Source organism: Sturnus vulgaris, chromosome 15, assembly GCF_052056855.1.
Source record: "Sturnus vulgaris isolate bStuVul1 chromosome 15, bStuVul1.hap1, whole genome shotgun sequence".
Classification (NCBI taxonomy): domain Eukaryota; kingdom Metazoa; phylum Chordata; class Aves; order Passeriformes; family Sturnidae; genus Sturnus; species Sturnus vulgaris.
Window position 1 is genome coordinate 180,268 of NC_142257.1, and position 16,780 is coordinate 197,047.

Below are 16,780 nucleotides of genomic sequence, written 5' to 3' on the forward strand. Positions count from 1 at the left end.
GCTTTTTTTTTCCCCCCTTAAACCCTTTCCCTCCTGAAGTGGAAAGCTGGGAAATGGAAGAATAGAACAGCAGACAAGTTCCAAACATGTAGCCTTCCAAGCTGATAGTCAGTAACTCTCCCACAAAACCTTCTGCAACTTCCCAGAAACTATGTTCCTCACTATAGTCAGTTCAAAGATTACAGTGGGGGAAAAAAAATGGCCACTACTCACCACTGTGTGGACGGTTCTTCCTCAGCCGGTAACAGTCCAGACAGACCCCAAAACCACACTTCCGACAAACCCAATGAATATTGAAGAGTGTCGTCTCACATACATCACACATCTCCCTCACACCACGTACTGCTCGCTTCCATGCCACCTTCTCTATAGAGAGAAGGCACACTATGAATTATTGCTTTGGCATTTTGCATTTCTCCCACCTAATTTGAGAATATCACAGCAACACTGATAAATTCATAGCAACATGACCTGAAGGCAAAGTATAGAAACATACTTTTTATATTTATAGCCTCATTCTTTGAGTTGCTAGTCTAGTGACATTATTAAAATACCCATTTATAAGGCAAAGTCAGGTATCAAAATGCACACTACAAGGAAATGCAGCACCTTCGAGTGTTCTGTAATAACTGAATTTAATGGAGCACTAATGGAACTTACAGCAAAATTGCAAATCTTCTACTAGTTTCATGAACAAGTGACATCAACATATAAAACTATAAATAATGTGTATTTTGTTTTACTAATCAGATCCCTGTCAACCATTCTGATCCTAAACCAACACATTTGCCAAGGAAGGAGATCTCCAAATGGCTGCCCTTGTACGTTGCAGAAACTAAAGGGAAAAAATCAGAAAGTCAGTTATCCATGAGATAAGTTAAACTGGCTACCTGTTTGGGGTTTTTTTGCCCCTAAACCCTTTTCCCCTGAAGTGGAAAGCTGGCAACTAGCTGCTCAGCTAAGTCCTTGTGGGCTGAATTAAGGTAGTGCTCCCTCCCTAGAAAACTCTGAGCTTTTACATGATGTCTCTGGAGCATAAAAGGATAGGAATATATCAGATAATCTGTTCATTAAAGCATAGCTGGTCAGCGTGGTAGGTGCTCTGGCTTATTTCTATTTTCTTAGGGGCATGAGCCAGCTGATTTCGGCATTTAGTTACTGAAAAAATGATTCAATGTCTGGGAAAGTTACCATTAGCTTCCTTGGTGGTAATGTTGCACTGATCCAAAACAAAGTCTCAAATGCCAGTCCCTCAGTTACACCTTCAGGAGGCAAATATAGCCTCTCTTTGGAAGAGCAGGAGAAGCATTTCAACAAGAAATTATATGATATTTTCAATTCTATTCCACTGTATTGTACATGCATTATACAGAAAGTGTGGAAAAAAAAATGACAAAAGCCCAACTTACGATGCGGCTCCACCATCATCATTGCCTCCTTCTCTGACATAACAAGCTGGCAGAACTGGTCCCCAACATTGGCCAGGATATATTTGGAAGTTTCCAGATCGATCCCCTCTGCAGGGGAAGAAGAGGGAATCCATAGGCTCATGGCATCAGGGTCACTTTGTTGTGGATTCAAGAAACCTTCTACTCGTAGTATACCTTTCCGGGTAAATACCAGCCTAAAGGAAATAGGATGGAGTAATTGAGAAACTACTCAACCACCTTTAATTAACTTATAATGACATCTCTTATCAGACTATAAACCCAGAAAGGGGCGGGGGGGAAGATTTCAGCTAGAGTGCTATACTCTACAGACAGTACACTTCTTATGCAAATCTCAGTAACACAGAAAATAAGGAATACAAAGCTGTGGCTACAACACCCATTAGAACAAATCCCAAGGTCCTAGTAAACATTGGTGGGAAATTCCACCTAAAAGAAATTGCCACAGCTTGCTAAATCCCACTTCTCTATCTTATTAATAGAAAGACATGACAAAATTCAATTTCACCTGCTGCACGATGCTGTTTGAAAATTCCGTATGGCTGTCATTCTTAATTTTAATTCATGAGAAAGAAAAATTTTCCCAACTTTTGAGAAAACAGTATTTCAGTTCTGGATAGAGCTACCAGCACTTGGCAACTCTTCTATCAGCTCACATTACAATATATGCAAAGATCCTTGTCGCACTGGTCTCCATAGAGATGAATCACTACTGTTTTACCAGTAGCTGTTCACCCTCCTAATCCTTGTATGATAAAAGGTGCAAAAATGTATGACAGAACCCTAAATATCTCCTGTCAATACCAAAGGTAACTTCAGTTTTAAGTAGAAACCATCTTATCTTTAACCTCAAGCTAGATTAATTTTTAACAAGTTTAGGGAAAGAAGCAGCATGCTTACTGGATGGGCAACACATACTACTCACTTCATCCATTACATGCCAGAAAGTCAATTAACTACTTTTAGAAAAAGATGAATAGCACTTGCTAGAATAGCAGTTAAGGAAGACAAAAAGAAATATTATAGGTCGAGGAAGTGTAAGACATGTACGCCACACAGAGGGAACACAGACGTAGTGTTCTACCTGTAAAAATTAGTACTGTACTCAAGAGAATAAGGTCAAACATTAACCTCATACTGGCAATGTTCAAGTTACTTGTTGAGTGGATTAAAATTTTACCTTCGTTCTAAATGCCTTATAAAGGAGGGAGAGTTATTGCATACAAATTGCTATCCAGAAGTAAAATTCTACCCAATAAAGCAAATTCAATTTCCTGAAGCTGTACCTGGAGGCCCACTTAGTATCCTACAGCTTTATCTTTGAAAAGCAGCTCTTTCTGGCCCAGTGAGGGAATTCCCGTCAGGTGATGCAATGAAACGCAAGACACTCCAAACCTTCATTATTGTAGCCAAGCATATTTAATAAGTAAAACATAATTACTTTGTGCTCGGACATAGCCCAAGCTCTGCACACAGACTACATATGAAGAAAGAAAGAATTTGAGCACCTCCGGAAATGGAAGAAGCGACATGCCACAGTTGAATCATCCTGCTCTTGCTCCTTAAATTTGCGGTACCGCTCCAGACGGCACTCCCGACACTTGTGCAGATGTGGAGCTACATTGATGCAAGAGCCATCCTGGAGAAAAGGCTCACCTGACTGCTTCAGCTTCCTCACCTTACTCATATCTTTCAGCACAGACTGGCCAACTGAGTGAGGCAAAGTAGAAGTAAAAATCTATTAGTTAACTGCAACAGTAAAACGATACTGGCTTCAATAATCTTTTCAGAGATCTGTGTGCTCATACATCTAAAACCCGTAAGTCTCTTCAAGCCTACAGCATACCATACTTCTGTCCTGACACACATGCTTAAAGATTTATCAAAGAGAACGCCAAACTCACATACAAGAACCATTAAGTTTCAGCCTTGTAAGCATCCTGTGTGCTGCCTACTAAGCATGAATGAGGTTTACAACTGTGGTTAGTTTACACAGCTCATTACATAAGAGATAACCCAGTATCCCACCTCCTTGTGCTTCCAAAACATCATCTGCATTCAAGTCATCACCTTTTAGAGGTGCTGTGCGGGGCCGGCCCTTTGGGGCTTGCTTCCCCTTTCCTTTACCCAGCAGTAATTCTGCATTGCGCTCCGCATTAGGGCCTAGCTTCGCCATCAAGTGGTCTGGGATACCCTTCATACAAGCCTTAGCCTGCAACTGGTCTTCAGAGTCACTCAAATCTGAGAGATCACTATTTGTACTGGAGTCAGAGTCCTGTTTGGATGTTAAGCTCCGCTCATCTAGTGAGAACCTTTTCACAGCTTCAAAAGGAGCTTTCTTCTCCTGTGGAAACTCTGCCTGTGAAGAGAAAAGGGTAGGTGGATGTCTGCCAAACACATTAGAAAAAGTTTTCAGAAGAGGATTGTCCTGCTGCCCAGGCCCAACAGCTGGTTTTTCTTCTGTTGGGCTGGAGGAGAGCGTGGGCATCTCGATAGGTTGTGTCAAGCTACTGCTCGGTGAGCTGGAACGGCCATTCCCTACAGCAGAAGGGCTTTGAACACCAGCAGCAGCTGTTGAACCAGAAGCACTGGAGATCATCTTTGAGGAGTCAGTTGTTATAAACAACGTTTTCTTCATAGTTAAAGAGTCTGTAGAGGTGAGTGATTCCGGCCAGGCCGAAGTGGCCTTATGACCAACAGGTGTAGAGGGAGCACAAACCCCCGTCTGAGATGAAGACGCAAAGCCACTGAAAGGACTAAGTTCTGCTTTCTCAGCAAACGCCAGGAAAGGATTTGAGGGTTCTTCCCGTGATAGCTTTGGGGGCTGTAAAAATAGGTTTTCATGACTATCAGGGGGACGAGTATTTAACAGACTTCGTGAAAAGGCTGGAGTAAGGGTAGGCATAGATTCCACAGGCAACTTCCGCTCTACAGAACTACCAGACTGGGCTCCTGGCTTACTGTCCACTGAAAGAATTTTACCTTTACAAGTCCCAGCACCCACACTCTCTGGACACTGCTTGAAAGAGTCCCGACTAGAGACATTTTCAGTCAAGCTCTCTGAAATGACCGTGAAATAGTTAGTGGAAGGAAGATTCTGGGACATGCACTGAAAAAACAAGTTCTTGGATGAATCAGAATCTTTCTGAGCCTCCTGTCCAGTACCACAGCCAAAAGGAAATCCAGAAGGTTTGCTTTCTGGAGCCATCACTCCATTTGATTGGCTCCTTCCAGCCCCAAATACCAAGGGCTGGGAAGCACCTGGGAGAGAGACTCCAAATCCAGAAGCCAAAAGTGAATTTCGGGAATTCTGAAACAAAATTAATAAGCATTAGTCTATTATAAGATTCTTATTTGATTCAAGAATACTTTAGTTCACCTCATTGTGCCATTAGCATTCTCCTTACCCATCAGGAATAGAGATTTCCAGCAGACTGACTTACTTATGAAGAAACTTCTTTAAAGATTCTTACCCACAAGCTATTGAAATTGAAGACACACAGAGAAAACGAATACTTAATGTCTTACCATACTTTAGAACCTTTAGAACATAGGTGAGACACCAGACAAGTGAACTAATTAATAGAAAAGCAAGTTAGTAAAACTGCTGATCTTTTGAATTGAAATCAACAGAAAGGGAACTTTAACTGAAACTGCTTTTGAATACCCTCCAATCTTTCACCCTCCCTCAAGAGCATTATGATAAGCTTCACCTACTTAAGTAGCACCCCTAAAATAAATAACTTACTTTGCAAGTTAATTAAACAAAGCAAGCCCCCTAGAAGTTAGCAGATAAACTATTCCTGGTCCCCGTAACCCACATCTGCTGAGAGGTAGGTAGATGCCTACTAGGATGTGGTGCCCCCCAGGGAATAACTCAGTAGAGATTAAGCACAAAAGGCTTAATTTTTATGACCATAAAATACAGGAAAGTTTTGTGAATGGTAGATTTCTACTAGAACCATAACTGTGATATGGAATATTCACTTGCTCTCTTCTCAAATGGTACTTGCTCAGATTTCCCAATTCTGACAGTACTACTGTAACTGATTATATACTGTGACTAATTCCGCATAGAAGCATTTAGATCAGATGTACTCCTTTTGAGTTTCCACTTAGAAATCTGCTCATCATTAACACAATTTTATTTTCAAGGTAATGTTAAATACAACCACAGACTCTGTGCAACATATCCTACTGGTCATTAGTGTCCCTGCACACCTACTCTACTGCTTACTAATGTTTAGCTTGTTCCTCATTACCAATCTCCAGCTGTAATAACTTTAATAACCTAAACATTTAATGATATTAACAGGACCAAGTCACACTATGATGCAGAGGACAGTCTGAAACAGTAACGTGTGAACTGTCTGCAACACTCCTACTGATTTATGTCAGGTTCCTTCCTGCAAAAAAAAAATTGTTTAGAATGGACTAATGGTCTGCCTGCCAACTCTGAAGCCAAATTAATAATATTTTTTAAAAGTGATGTGGGGTTGGAGAGAGGGAAAGGAGGAGAGGTGGTACCAAAATTTCTCAGTACAATTACACAGTCTGCAGTTGCTCCCAACTCCGAATTTATTTATTGGTGGGGTGGGAGAGAGAAAAGTTCATATTATATTGCATTATAAGAGTTCATACTACATTACATTGTATGCTCATTATGCAACACTCCTGTTTTCAACAATTCTATTTCTCACAGTTTACCATCTAGGAATCTTTATCCAAAGGTAATCATCTAACCTTTCCACATATACCATTATCCAATACAAAAGACAGGGATGATAGCAATGCCTTTACCTTCCTAGCAATCACACTCTCTTAACGTATCTCCCATTTTCTTCACTTTCTTATACAGTAGACAGTGAGATTCTTTATTTTTGTTATACTTACTTAGGTGGGTTTCATTTTTATTTTGTTTTTACAAACCTTCATTTGATTTGTTTAATAAGTCTTATATCTTGTTTTTAACAGGGTTTCACTTCTATTTTCCCACTCTTTCTCTTGTAAACAAAGGCACAAGTAAAAGGTCTCCAAGCTGCTTCCAGACTGAGCTCTCATATCAAATATTTTAATTATTTCTTTAGTTTTAGTCCTAGGGCAGTATATAATGCAACTAGCTCATTTTTCTACTGTATATATAACACAGCTCTAACATACGAGATAGGTATCTGTCAAAGGTCCTCTAAATGCAGGCTCATTGTTTTTCTGGTTTTGAGGCTTTTTTATTAAGTAACTTGAATGTTCAAGTCTATGCACATTTTTCACGCAGATCTGTTTATATAAAGGCAAGAGATTTTAAGTAGGCTATCTTGTGTATGACACAACGAAACCAAGAGCAGTGCTTAGTGTTAAAGCTGCATTTCTCAGATTAAGGCTGAAAAGCGGAAGAGTGCTACACAGTTCTCTCTTACTACTCCTTCACCAATTATCTTAATTTTCTTTTCAGTCATTTCTTAGGTCAGATAATAGATTTTCTTTGGGAGGCGACAGACTCAAGAGAGAAAAAGTAGTTTTTTCAATTCCATGGACACACATTTTAACAGGAGTATGTTGCAGAACATCTGTTGCAAACATGTAAATCTTTCTAGAACACATTGAATCAACATGATTGAGCTACTCACCTCTCCCTGGGCTTGTGATCGGACTGTTTTCGGTTTCTCCTGTCCAGTAACAGCTGGCAAACTTGTATCAGAGATTCTCACAGTTGTTGGTGTCAAACCAGTTGTAACTGCGGTGGAAGAAGTCACTGTGCCTTGGCTAACCTGTTCCAGTGATTTTCCTGCCTCTTTACATCCAGATCCAACTAGTAATGGCTGTCCAGGCACAGAAGAAAATGGAGTGAAAGGCAATGCTGTGTCACCAACAACTGGCTCGTCTTGGACTACTAGTGTTCGGCCATTCTCTTTGGTGTAAGTAGCAAAACGAATATTGCGATTAATCTGAGGAATAAATGAAGGCAACTGCTTGGCCCTCGGATCCAGTCCCGTTTCACTACTGGAGACTCCTTTCCAGGGACTTCTGCTTGCCTCACCTCCATCACTACCATTGCTATCTGCCTCACCCTTCTCCTTCAGCTTCTTTGTTGCAGGATCACAACCAGGATCTGACACGTTTTTCCTTCTCCTTCCATCCTTTCCCTCCAGGCTTTCTTTTTTCTTTTTCCCTTTAGATGATGATTTAGCTGCTTTTAGGCTCCCTGCCTATAACAGACAAAGTCATGCAATCATTAAACAGAATAATCCAGATACCGTTCAAAGAACTTTTTTCTGTTAGAACAGAATATATTACACTGCTCTGAAGTTTAGGAACACTTTATTACAAATTGAGACATCTAAAGAGAGAGGCTCTGTGAGCACAGAACACAAGCATTAAGCACAGTCTTGTCTTTTTTGTACTAGACTAAGATCTGCACAAGAATTTTTTTTACCTGAGCTACCTTGCTGTAGCATGAACCACATCGTGGCAAATTTTGAGAAATACACAAAGCTCTTCATAATGTACGAATACCACCTGCACTCTAATTTTTGCTCCAAGCATAAACTCTGTGATTCTTTGGAAGAGCATGCTTTCTGTCCACTACACAAAGCCTACAATATTTAACTACAGGAGATAGCTTGCCCTTTAGCCTAAGGTAAAAATTCAGATTCAAATGTTATCATGGAACATCTCAACTGAAGCAGTGAAATGCCACAAACATACAAGCCTGCTTACATGGCAGAGCAGCCAGATGGCAATTTTCAGAGATGCCTTAAAAGGTATGTGAAGCAGCACAGAGTGATCCTGTTAGAAAAAGGCAGCAACACTACGCCTTAAAATGGAGTACAACCACCATGGTTATAGCACTACTAATCCTCCCTCCAAGATCCATGCTAAACTCAGTAAACAGGCCTCAACAAAAGGAGAAGATTGTTTAAAGAAAGCTATGACTATCAAAATGGTAAACAAAATTTTCCTGTTCCAACTTTAAGAGGAAAATTACTACAATTATTCAAAGTCCACAGTCAACACTGCATCATTTTTTAGTCCTTTCCAGATTTTACTTATTTTATGAAGTTGCACACTGTATATACAAGACATGGATGTACTGCTGCAGTACCTCACTTGGCGAAGTGTTATCCATCACCACATGAATCAGTCGAGGATCCACCGACTTTATCTCACCACTCTAATTTTTATATAGATTGATAACAAGGAAGTAGGAGAAAGAAAAGCAGAGGTTAATTTTAATTCAAAGTATATAGTATCAACATAAGAGACCTAAACACACAGTTACTGTGGAGGCCCTCTCCCAATTACCTTTTCTCTCACTTCTTTAATAATACTATAAACTTCTAGTTCACCTTCTATCCTTTTGCTCCTTTGCTATTGCAAAAGCTTTCAGATTTGATTCCCGCCACTGTCTCCTTGTATATTTGTTCTATTGAGCATTTCTAAAGGTATTTATTGCATTAAACCCTTGAATTTGATTTAGCACTGTTACATGCAGGTTCACTCGGCTGGATGTAGAAAGGACTACTGGAAGAAGCACATCAGTTCAACCTAAGTGTCTCCCCAAAAGGAGCAACGAATATCCAATCTCTGTAACTGCTCTTGGAGGTTACTTTTCATTTCACAGTAAGTACACAGGAAGCTCTGTGCTTCGTAGCATGCAGCTGCTGATGGGAGCTGAAAACCACGATGAGTGCTGCTGCTACACAGCACCATGGACCCATTCTTAGCTGTGCCTGTAAAAGGAAGCCATCAGGAGCAGGCCACTGGCAAGACTGAACTGTCAGGCCATACAGAAGCACACAATAAAAATCAGTAACTCTAGCAGTGCAGATTCTCTGTGCTGTACACAGGTTTACTGATAGGAACAGGGCAAAAGGAAATAGTCTGAGCTAAAATACATAAATCAAATTATTTACACTAAGACTTCATCTGCTTTGCTACAACTGTTTCAAACCACTTGTACAGTCTGTCAGATGGAAACCAAGAGAAGGGATAAGAAGACCCCACAATGTAAGAGACCCAGAAGGTAGCTTTCCATGCATCAGCACGCTTTCTCTTCTAGAGAGTCACTTCCAATATTTTACAGCTCTTATTTCCAATGAAACTCTTACAGCCTTTTTGTTTGTTTGTTTGTTTGAATAGAAGTGGTCTGTGTGACATCACTTATTCTGTCATCATAACAGGAAAAAACACTTTGAATCGCAACACAAATATTTACTCATCTTTTAAAGTAAAAACCAACCCAAAATAAGAAGTTTTGGCAAAGCTGTCATTCTGCATATACAGATATTGAGGAATGGTATTTTAAGAATACCAAAGCAGCACTTCATATTTTTACCTCAGTCACAGACACCTCCATAAGACGAGTTATTGGGTCTTGGTGGCTCACAACACCACAGAGCCAGCTATTTTCATCCTCTGGTTGATAAACTTTAACTCTTTGGCCTTGGACACTGTAAGGACCTGGAAAAGGACGACTTTGAGTACATTTTCCAAACAAGCTTTGTGTCATACTAGCTAAGAATCATACAATAAAAATGGTTCTGTGCACCTAATTAGGGCTTGAAGTATCATCATCCAGGAGAAAAGAAATTAAAACACTAGGGCTTCTGCTGCAAATCCTGTGGCAGGCATTTTATCCTAACCATGTATTTTATCCTAAAAAGTCAATAGGTCCTCATTGCTGTAACTCGAAGCTATTGTGAAGACAAAGTTAATACAATTTACACATAAAAAAAATTTTGGTCTTTCACGTTTGGTTAACTCACACGTTTGATAAAATCAAGCTACATGGGGGTCCTTGCTAACTAAATACTTTTGCTTTCTAACCTACAGGTTAGTAATTATGGGGCATCAATCCAGTGAACAGTCCCAGCGTTCTGACGTGGTCCAGATGTGTCAAATCCCAGAAGAAAAGCCACACGTTTCAGACAAGAAACATGTATTTGGATATCCAACATCTCTAAACCAACCAGTCTTAGTTCTTTCACACAGATAACAGATCATCTACAGCAAGGTTTCCTCTCACCCTGCCCTTGCTCTCCAGATCAGCATGCTGAGTCTTTCCTCCTACCCTAAATCCAGACAAAATAAACCTCTGCTAATCTTGGATTATCAAAATACACATGATCCAACAACCTGTATGTAACACGGCCAGAATTAGGCACTTTAGAAGAAGGCTTCAAACTGGACAATTCTTAAGCTATTTGCTCATGTGAGAAGTACTGTCCTCAGAATTTCTATGAATACACATTTTATTTGACCAAAAGGCACCAAATTCCCATTAAGAATTACATGGTCCTTCAAACGTAAGACAGTGGTCTGTCTCTAGGGTGGCTCCCTGGTGCGTGAACTCTGGATAGAAATGATTTTAGCACTTGACCAAGATGACCCAAATCTGACAACAAAAGTCACAATCAGGCTTAACCCTAATACACAATCCAGACAACAGATATTAACTCTATGCTGACCAGCCACATCCACACATATATTCAACTTAATTGATGTATTAATTATCAAAACATCAAAATCTGAATTGCCATTACAAGGAAAGCTTCTGAGAATCAGCAACTACAAAGAAACTTCACTTCTAAATTTCCACAGTTAAAGAACCGAACCATAGAAAAGAACCAACACTTTAAAAATTCCAAATTAAAAGTTAAAATAGAGAAGTTGTAAATACACGGACTACACCTTAAACAACCATTCCCAGTAGGTGTTTCGGTTTGTATCTCAGGCTAGATCTGTGATAATGTTACTTTGTAAAGGACTTGTAAAATACAGAAAATTGACCTTGCAAATGAAACAGTAACAGATACTATTACGATCCTCCTTCACAAATTCCAGCGCAGTCTTATAGCTGTTGCACAACAAAGTAGCTCTGAGAAAGAAAACACACCTCACCTCTACTAAATATCTCCTGAAGCTTCTGGTCGCTGATCAGCGCATTGACAGATTCTCTCAGCAAAGGCTGTTCCTGCAGAATCTGATTTTGACTCTCTGTTCCCATCTGCCAAAAACAAACAGTTTTAACAAAGTATAGTCTTCTGCGGTAATAGAAACATTAGTTTTTACAAGACAGCTCTTCTTGGACTGCAGTCAGAGATTGACAAACAAGAAAAAAAAAGTAAAATTGAGAAAAATATTACTGCACATGCCAGGAGGAATAAAAGAATTAACTATGCAAAAGCTGTTGCAAAACTTCCACTGTAATTATCAGCTACTCAATGACAGCTAACTCTCCAACTGAACAATGTAGAGAGTATCAGTACTTTTCACATGCAAATGGAGCTCAGTGTAAGGATCTGGAAATGCAGGGAAACAAGCACAAATATGTGAGGGCAGTGAAAGGAGAAAGATGGGTATGTTGATGGAACAGTAAAAAAACCCCCAAAACTAATCTGATAAGAACAGCACAAGGCTAAATTTACATTTTAACTGAACACAGTTCAAATACCTGAAATAAACGTAATCCACTGGCATCAGACAGGAAACGTAAGTGTCTGTCCAGAAGAAACTCCACTGGGACCACAGAGCCTAACCCCAGCTTATCTACTAGAGGAGTGAAGGTCTGTGATGAACAAAAAAACAGCAGTTACCAAAATGACTGAGCAAACATTCAGGCCAACAACAGACGATTTCACATGCTATTTAGATTTTAAAAAATTTAAAATTGTAATTTCTTAACTTGTACCGCCCAGTGCTTGAGTTTTAATGTAAAATATTAGTCATTATGTCTAAGCCAATAATTCCTGCATTACAAGCAGGAATTACAGACAACTGGATCCACCTTTTCATTAGATCTTAAAGCAGAAATGAAAACACCTGTGGTCGTATTTGGTTTATTATAGGTAAGCACCTTCTGATGCTCAGGTTAAAAAAAAAAAAAAAGCTCTGGTTAAGGTTAAAAAAAAGCTTTGGTTAATAACATATTTCAGATATAGCATCATGAAATGAGTGGTTTTATTCTTCTACAGAAATTAGCTGTAAAGAATTTATACGCTTATTATTAAATGAGAGCATTTTTGGCTAGTGTTTTGTGAAAAACTAAAGTTCATAGCAAATGTAGTATTGATATTCAAAATGCAGAGCAAGCCACTAAAAATACCTAGTGAATTCAGAAACCTAGTAATAGTAGAATCAGACAACTTTATAACATAATTTGCTGATGGAAGAGGAAGTTGCCAACCAGAGTCTTTGAAATGTTACTTGTCTCATGCTCACACTTACATAATTTTTACACAAGTATTCATGACATTTTTCCCTTAACAGCTCTCATGAAGTTTGTTTACGCTTCATTCTCCGGTACACAACAGCATAAATATAAAAATCTATTTTCTCAGTTTATGCAAAGCTATCCCCTGAAAGCAAACAGGACTACAAAAAAGAGACAATTAAGAATGAAAAGTGATATATCTTAAACAAACAAAAAAATCCCAACAAAACCCACCATCCCCCACACCCTTGAAACACATCATCCCCTTTGTAAGGCTAAGTGGTTAGTTTCCCATTGCAAATGTGTACACTGGTGCTTTGAGTAACTCAAATCGACATTCCCATGCAGTCATCTGGGTAGGCTTGTAGTACCTAGAGAAAACTCACGTGGCTATCCGGAGTACAGAGGACAGGAACATTTTTTGAGCAAGCCTACAGATAAAGCTTGAGTTGTAATGGAAATAGCCTGGAATCATTACATGGTCAGCACGCAGACTATGGTAACACCCCCAAATCACTCAGATTTTGACCGATTTGGAAATCAACTGAAAGATGCTGATCACGTGCAAAAACAGTTTCCCGGATGAAACTAACTGGAGTTCATTCTTGGAGACAAGATGGAAATACACTGAAAGGAAAACTTCCCCTATGGAAAAAACACTCTCGACAGAGTCTCTGCTGTTAAAGGCCTTGTTTCCTTCTGCCTTAAGCCAAGTGCAATAAAGAAATCGTCAGAGAAAGATGCAGTGATGGACTTGCTGCTTTGAGCCCAGGTGCCCATTTAAAACACTAAATTCAAATTCTACCAAGACACACGATCCTTGACAGGAAAATAACATTTCAATGTACTCACGCACGAAATGTATTAAAAAGCAGAGAATAGTATAAGGACTACAAGTCCAAAAGCAGTCCAAGGACTGCGGGAGCAGAAAAGAAACAAAGGAGCAAAGAATAAAAATTAAACAGCATAAAAATGAGGGAAGGATTCTCACATATAATGATCTTTCCTCTTGGAAGCCATTAAGAGAAGAAATATTTAAGGAATGCTTTTCACTATATACTACTCATCAGGATGTGTGGAGAATGGGTATATTCAGATATGCTAGCTAAAATGTACTGGCTTTGTTTTCAAGTGTCATGACACATAACTGCCATGTAAATAGCAATATGGTTAACCACATCAAAAAACATGAGAAAATTTTGCATGTCATGTTAGTTAATGCTGACAACAAAACTGAAATAAAATCCTTTAGATTAGGAGTGGTCAATTTATGGTTTATACATCAGGCACAGCACGCAGTCTAGTCTCTTCCCAAAAATGCTTTCTGGTATACCTGTTTAATGAATGCAACAGCCTTTACCGTACAGAGCTCTGGAGAGTCCTTCATAAGACCAAAAGGCTTATTCTCACCATTCAGAAAAAGCCCAGCATATATAAAGTTTTAAAATAGGGAAAAATATAATCTTTTCCCATACATAACACATTTCTTCAGAGATTAACTTGTAAGTCACAGAAGAAAATACCACTTTTCTGTAAAATATGTCATAGCAATTTCTGGGACAGGAACTGGAAGCATACTGCCTCTCCAATGCCTTCCCAAAGGCACTATTAAGTGCCAGTTAAGGAACTCTTATTAGTAAAAGTAGATGCCCAAGCAATTTTTGAACCTGCAAAATGGTGCCTTGTACAATATCCAAGCCTTCAGCTTCACAGTGGAGCTGATGAAAACCTCCGAGGATCTAAGGACTTCTGGTCAAATACTCACCAGTGCAGGCCACTGTGCCTGGGAGATTCGAGTCCCCTGAAGCATAACTGGATCATTTCGAGGTGCCCAAACCAATGATCCTTCCAGCAGCAACACTATAACTTCTTCAGCATGGACTCTCACCCACGCATGTTGGTTCCAGTTACAGCCATCAAATTCCACAAAGATCTGATTAAAAAAAAATTTCATCTCTTTTCAGACACTTAATAGAAAACACTACTCCTACAATCCTTACGGAAAATGAGACAGCAACTTTAGTAAGAAAAATCAGGCTAAGTATTGCAATGTTAATACTGAGAATATATCTACACAGCTAAGGGAATCAAATTAACAATTACTAACCTATGAAAAATTATTTATCCCCAAACATGCATCACTGCCTCCAAATGCAGTGCTTTCCTATACGAAATTAAAGACATGAAAATTGTTCATCCCAAAATACAGATGATGACCCAATGCAAGCCTCTTTCACAGTAGGATTTTTTAGAGAATTTCAACACTCTTACTTGGCACTTGAACAAACAGCTTGTATCAGTACGGTTAACTGACATTTACAGAACTAAATGCTTCAGCCTGCAAGGTTTATGTTAGCAAAACCCACTGTAAATCAGAAGTTTTATCTTGTTTTGTACATTATTAAACTCCCTGAACAAATGCAAATATTGTGGTTGGCATGAGATGACCCAGCATTACATATCTGCTAGATTTTTAATAACCTTATTTACAAATGTAACAATATAAACCACACTGCACACACTACAAATCTAAATCACTACTCTGAGATATCATCCTCTTTTTTCCCTATCACAAAGGACAACTGTTAAAGTAATTTGAAATTACACGGCAAGAATGCCAAGGTTACAAATCTCATTCCATGTCCTAACAGCTGGAGCTATTAAGTGTTAGAAAAGTCACATTCCAATCTCTCATCTACAGAACTTACACACTTGCCAAATATAATCAAACATGTCAGATGATCAGCAAAAAATTACTAACCAGTTAAGGAACACCTTAAGCTGGATATCAAAACAGGGTTTTGTAACGATTACAAGATCAGTGGGAAGCGACAAGGCACTAACCAGCTCTCTGCTTTACCATTAAACCCCACCAAAAGAAGTATTAGAGAACACTTATACCTCTACCACACTCCTCCTCCCAGACTCAAAAGCTCAAACCTCAAGGAAAGAATATGCAGTAACTCTCTTAAGTCTTGAACTCCATTACTGCTTAAGCTGCCCTGCTGAGAAACAGTACCAGACCTTTCAAGACATCCTTCCACCAACTCAACAATTTTCAGCAATATAAAGTAGACTAAACACCTTTCCATTGTCAGTGGGCCTATACCTTTCTTAATATTATATTTGTGCTACTTTGCCAATAGTCCCTACTCAAAACACTTTGTGTCCCAGGCCTCCTAACTTTCATGGTACTGTAGAGCTTGCCTATCCATTAAAACAATCATCTTTCACACCTCTGTTTCACATAAGAAAAGCAGTACGGTCCTTCATGTGACACACTGAGCTCCTTTGCCATTTAGCATGGACCGTGTACTTTTACAATATTAGGAACAAACCGAGATAAAGCTCAACAGGTCTTTAATGATCCTGTTCTAGTAAACATTTTGAGAAAGAGGATAACACTTGATTCCATTTAGAAGCAAAGCTGTTTTCTAACTGCAGCATAATTTTTCCTCCGGATTTCTTCTAGATGCTCTGAAAATGGGACAACAACTAGGACTGACCTTCATATATATTCTTTTTGTGGACTAACCACAATTAGATTACTCCACAATATATCAAAGTAAGATTGTCTAAGAGCTACTCTCTCTAACCAAAATTTTACAGGGGGAAAAAAAAAAATCCAAAAATCATTCAGAGGCATTACTCTACCAGAAGAAAAGAAAAGAAAAGAAAAGAAAAGAAAAGAAAAGAAAAGAAAAGAAAAGAAAAGAAAAGAAAAGAAAAGAAAAGAAAAGAAAAGAAAAGAAAAGCCAAAAAAACAACAAAAAAAACCCAAACAAAAAACAACAACAACAAAAAAACCCACCCCAAAACAACAAAAAAACCCCCATGCTTCTAAGTTTTATACTTCTTGTCTGTTCCCAAGATTTCTGCCGTAGAAAGGTGCTAATATTCAGTTGCACTTTTGTATTTCTATAAGCCCAACATGAGACTACAGGCTAGTAACTGAAACCACCCTTACAGGATATTATGAGAGAGGACAGACTTAGGTAGACCAAAGAGTACAAAATAAATTTTTCCTAGCTTTTATCACACCTAGTCCACATTATTACCTTGGAAGAATATTTCCTAAACAGTGGCTGACTGCTTGGTGCCAACTCACCACTCCTTCTGACAG

The 16,780-nt window shown here is 38.9% G+C and overlaps 1 protein-coding gene across 1 annotated transcript in view; it reads right to left on the reverse strand.

Annotated features, from left to right (window-relative positions):
• The window catches only part of KDM3B (lysine demethylase 3B), a 41,828-nt gene that overhangs the window by 23,394 nt on the left and 1,654 nt on the right, over positions 1-16,780 (reverse strand). Inside the window, exons 2-11 of the mRNA XM_014893319.2 lie at positions 14,423-14,590; positions 11,899-12,012; positions 11,346-11,451; positions 9,781-9,905; positions 8,548-8,616; positions 7,073-7,651; positions 3,519-4,758; positions 2,957-3,158; positions 1,410-1,624; positions 214-366 (exon numbers count right to left, since the gene is read on the reverse strand). Coding sequence (XP_014748805.2) covers positions 214-366; positions 1,410-1,624; positions 2,957-3,158; positions 3,519-4,758; positions 7,073-7,651; positions 8,548-8,616; positions 9,781-9,905; positions 11,346-11,451; positions 11,899-12,012; positions 14,423-14,590 — 2,971 coding nt within the window. The remainder of the gene's footprint in view (positions 1-213; positions 367-1,409; positions 1,625-2,956; positions 3,159-3,518; positions 4,759-7,072; positions 7,652-8,547; positions 8,617-9,780; positions 9,906-11,345; positions 11,452-11,898; positions 12,013-14,422; positions 14,591-16,780) is intronic.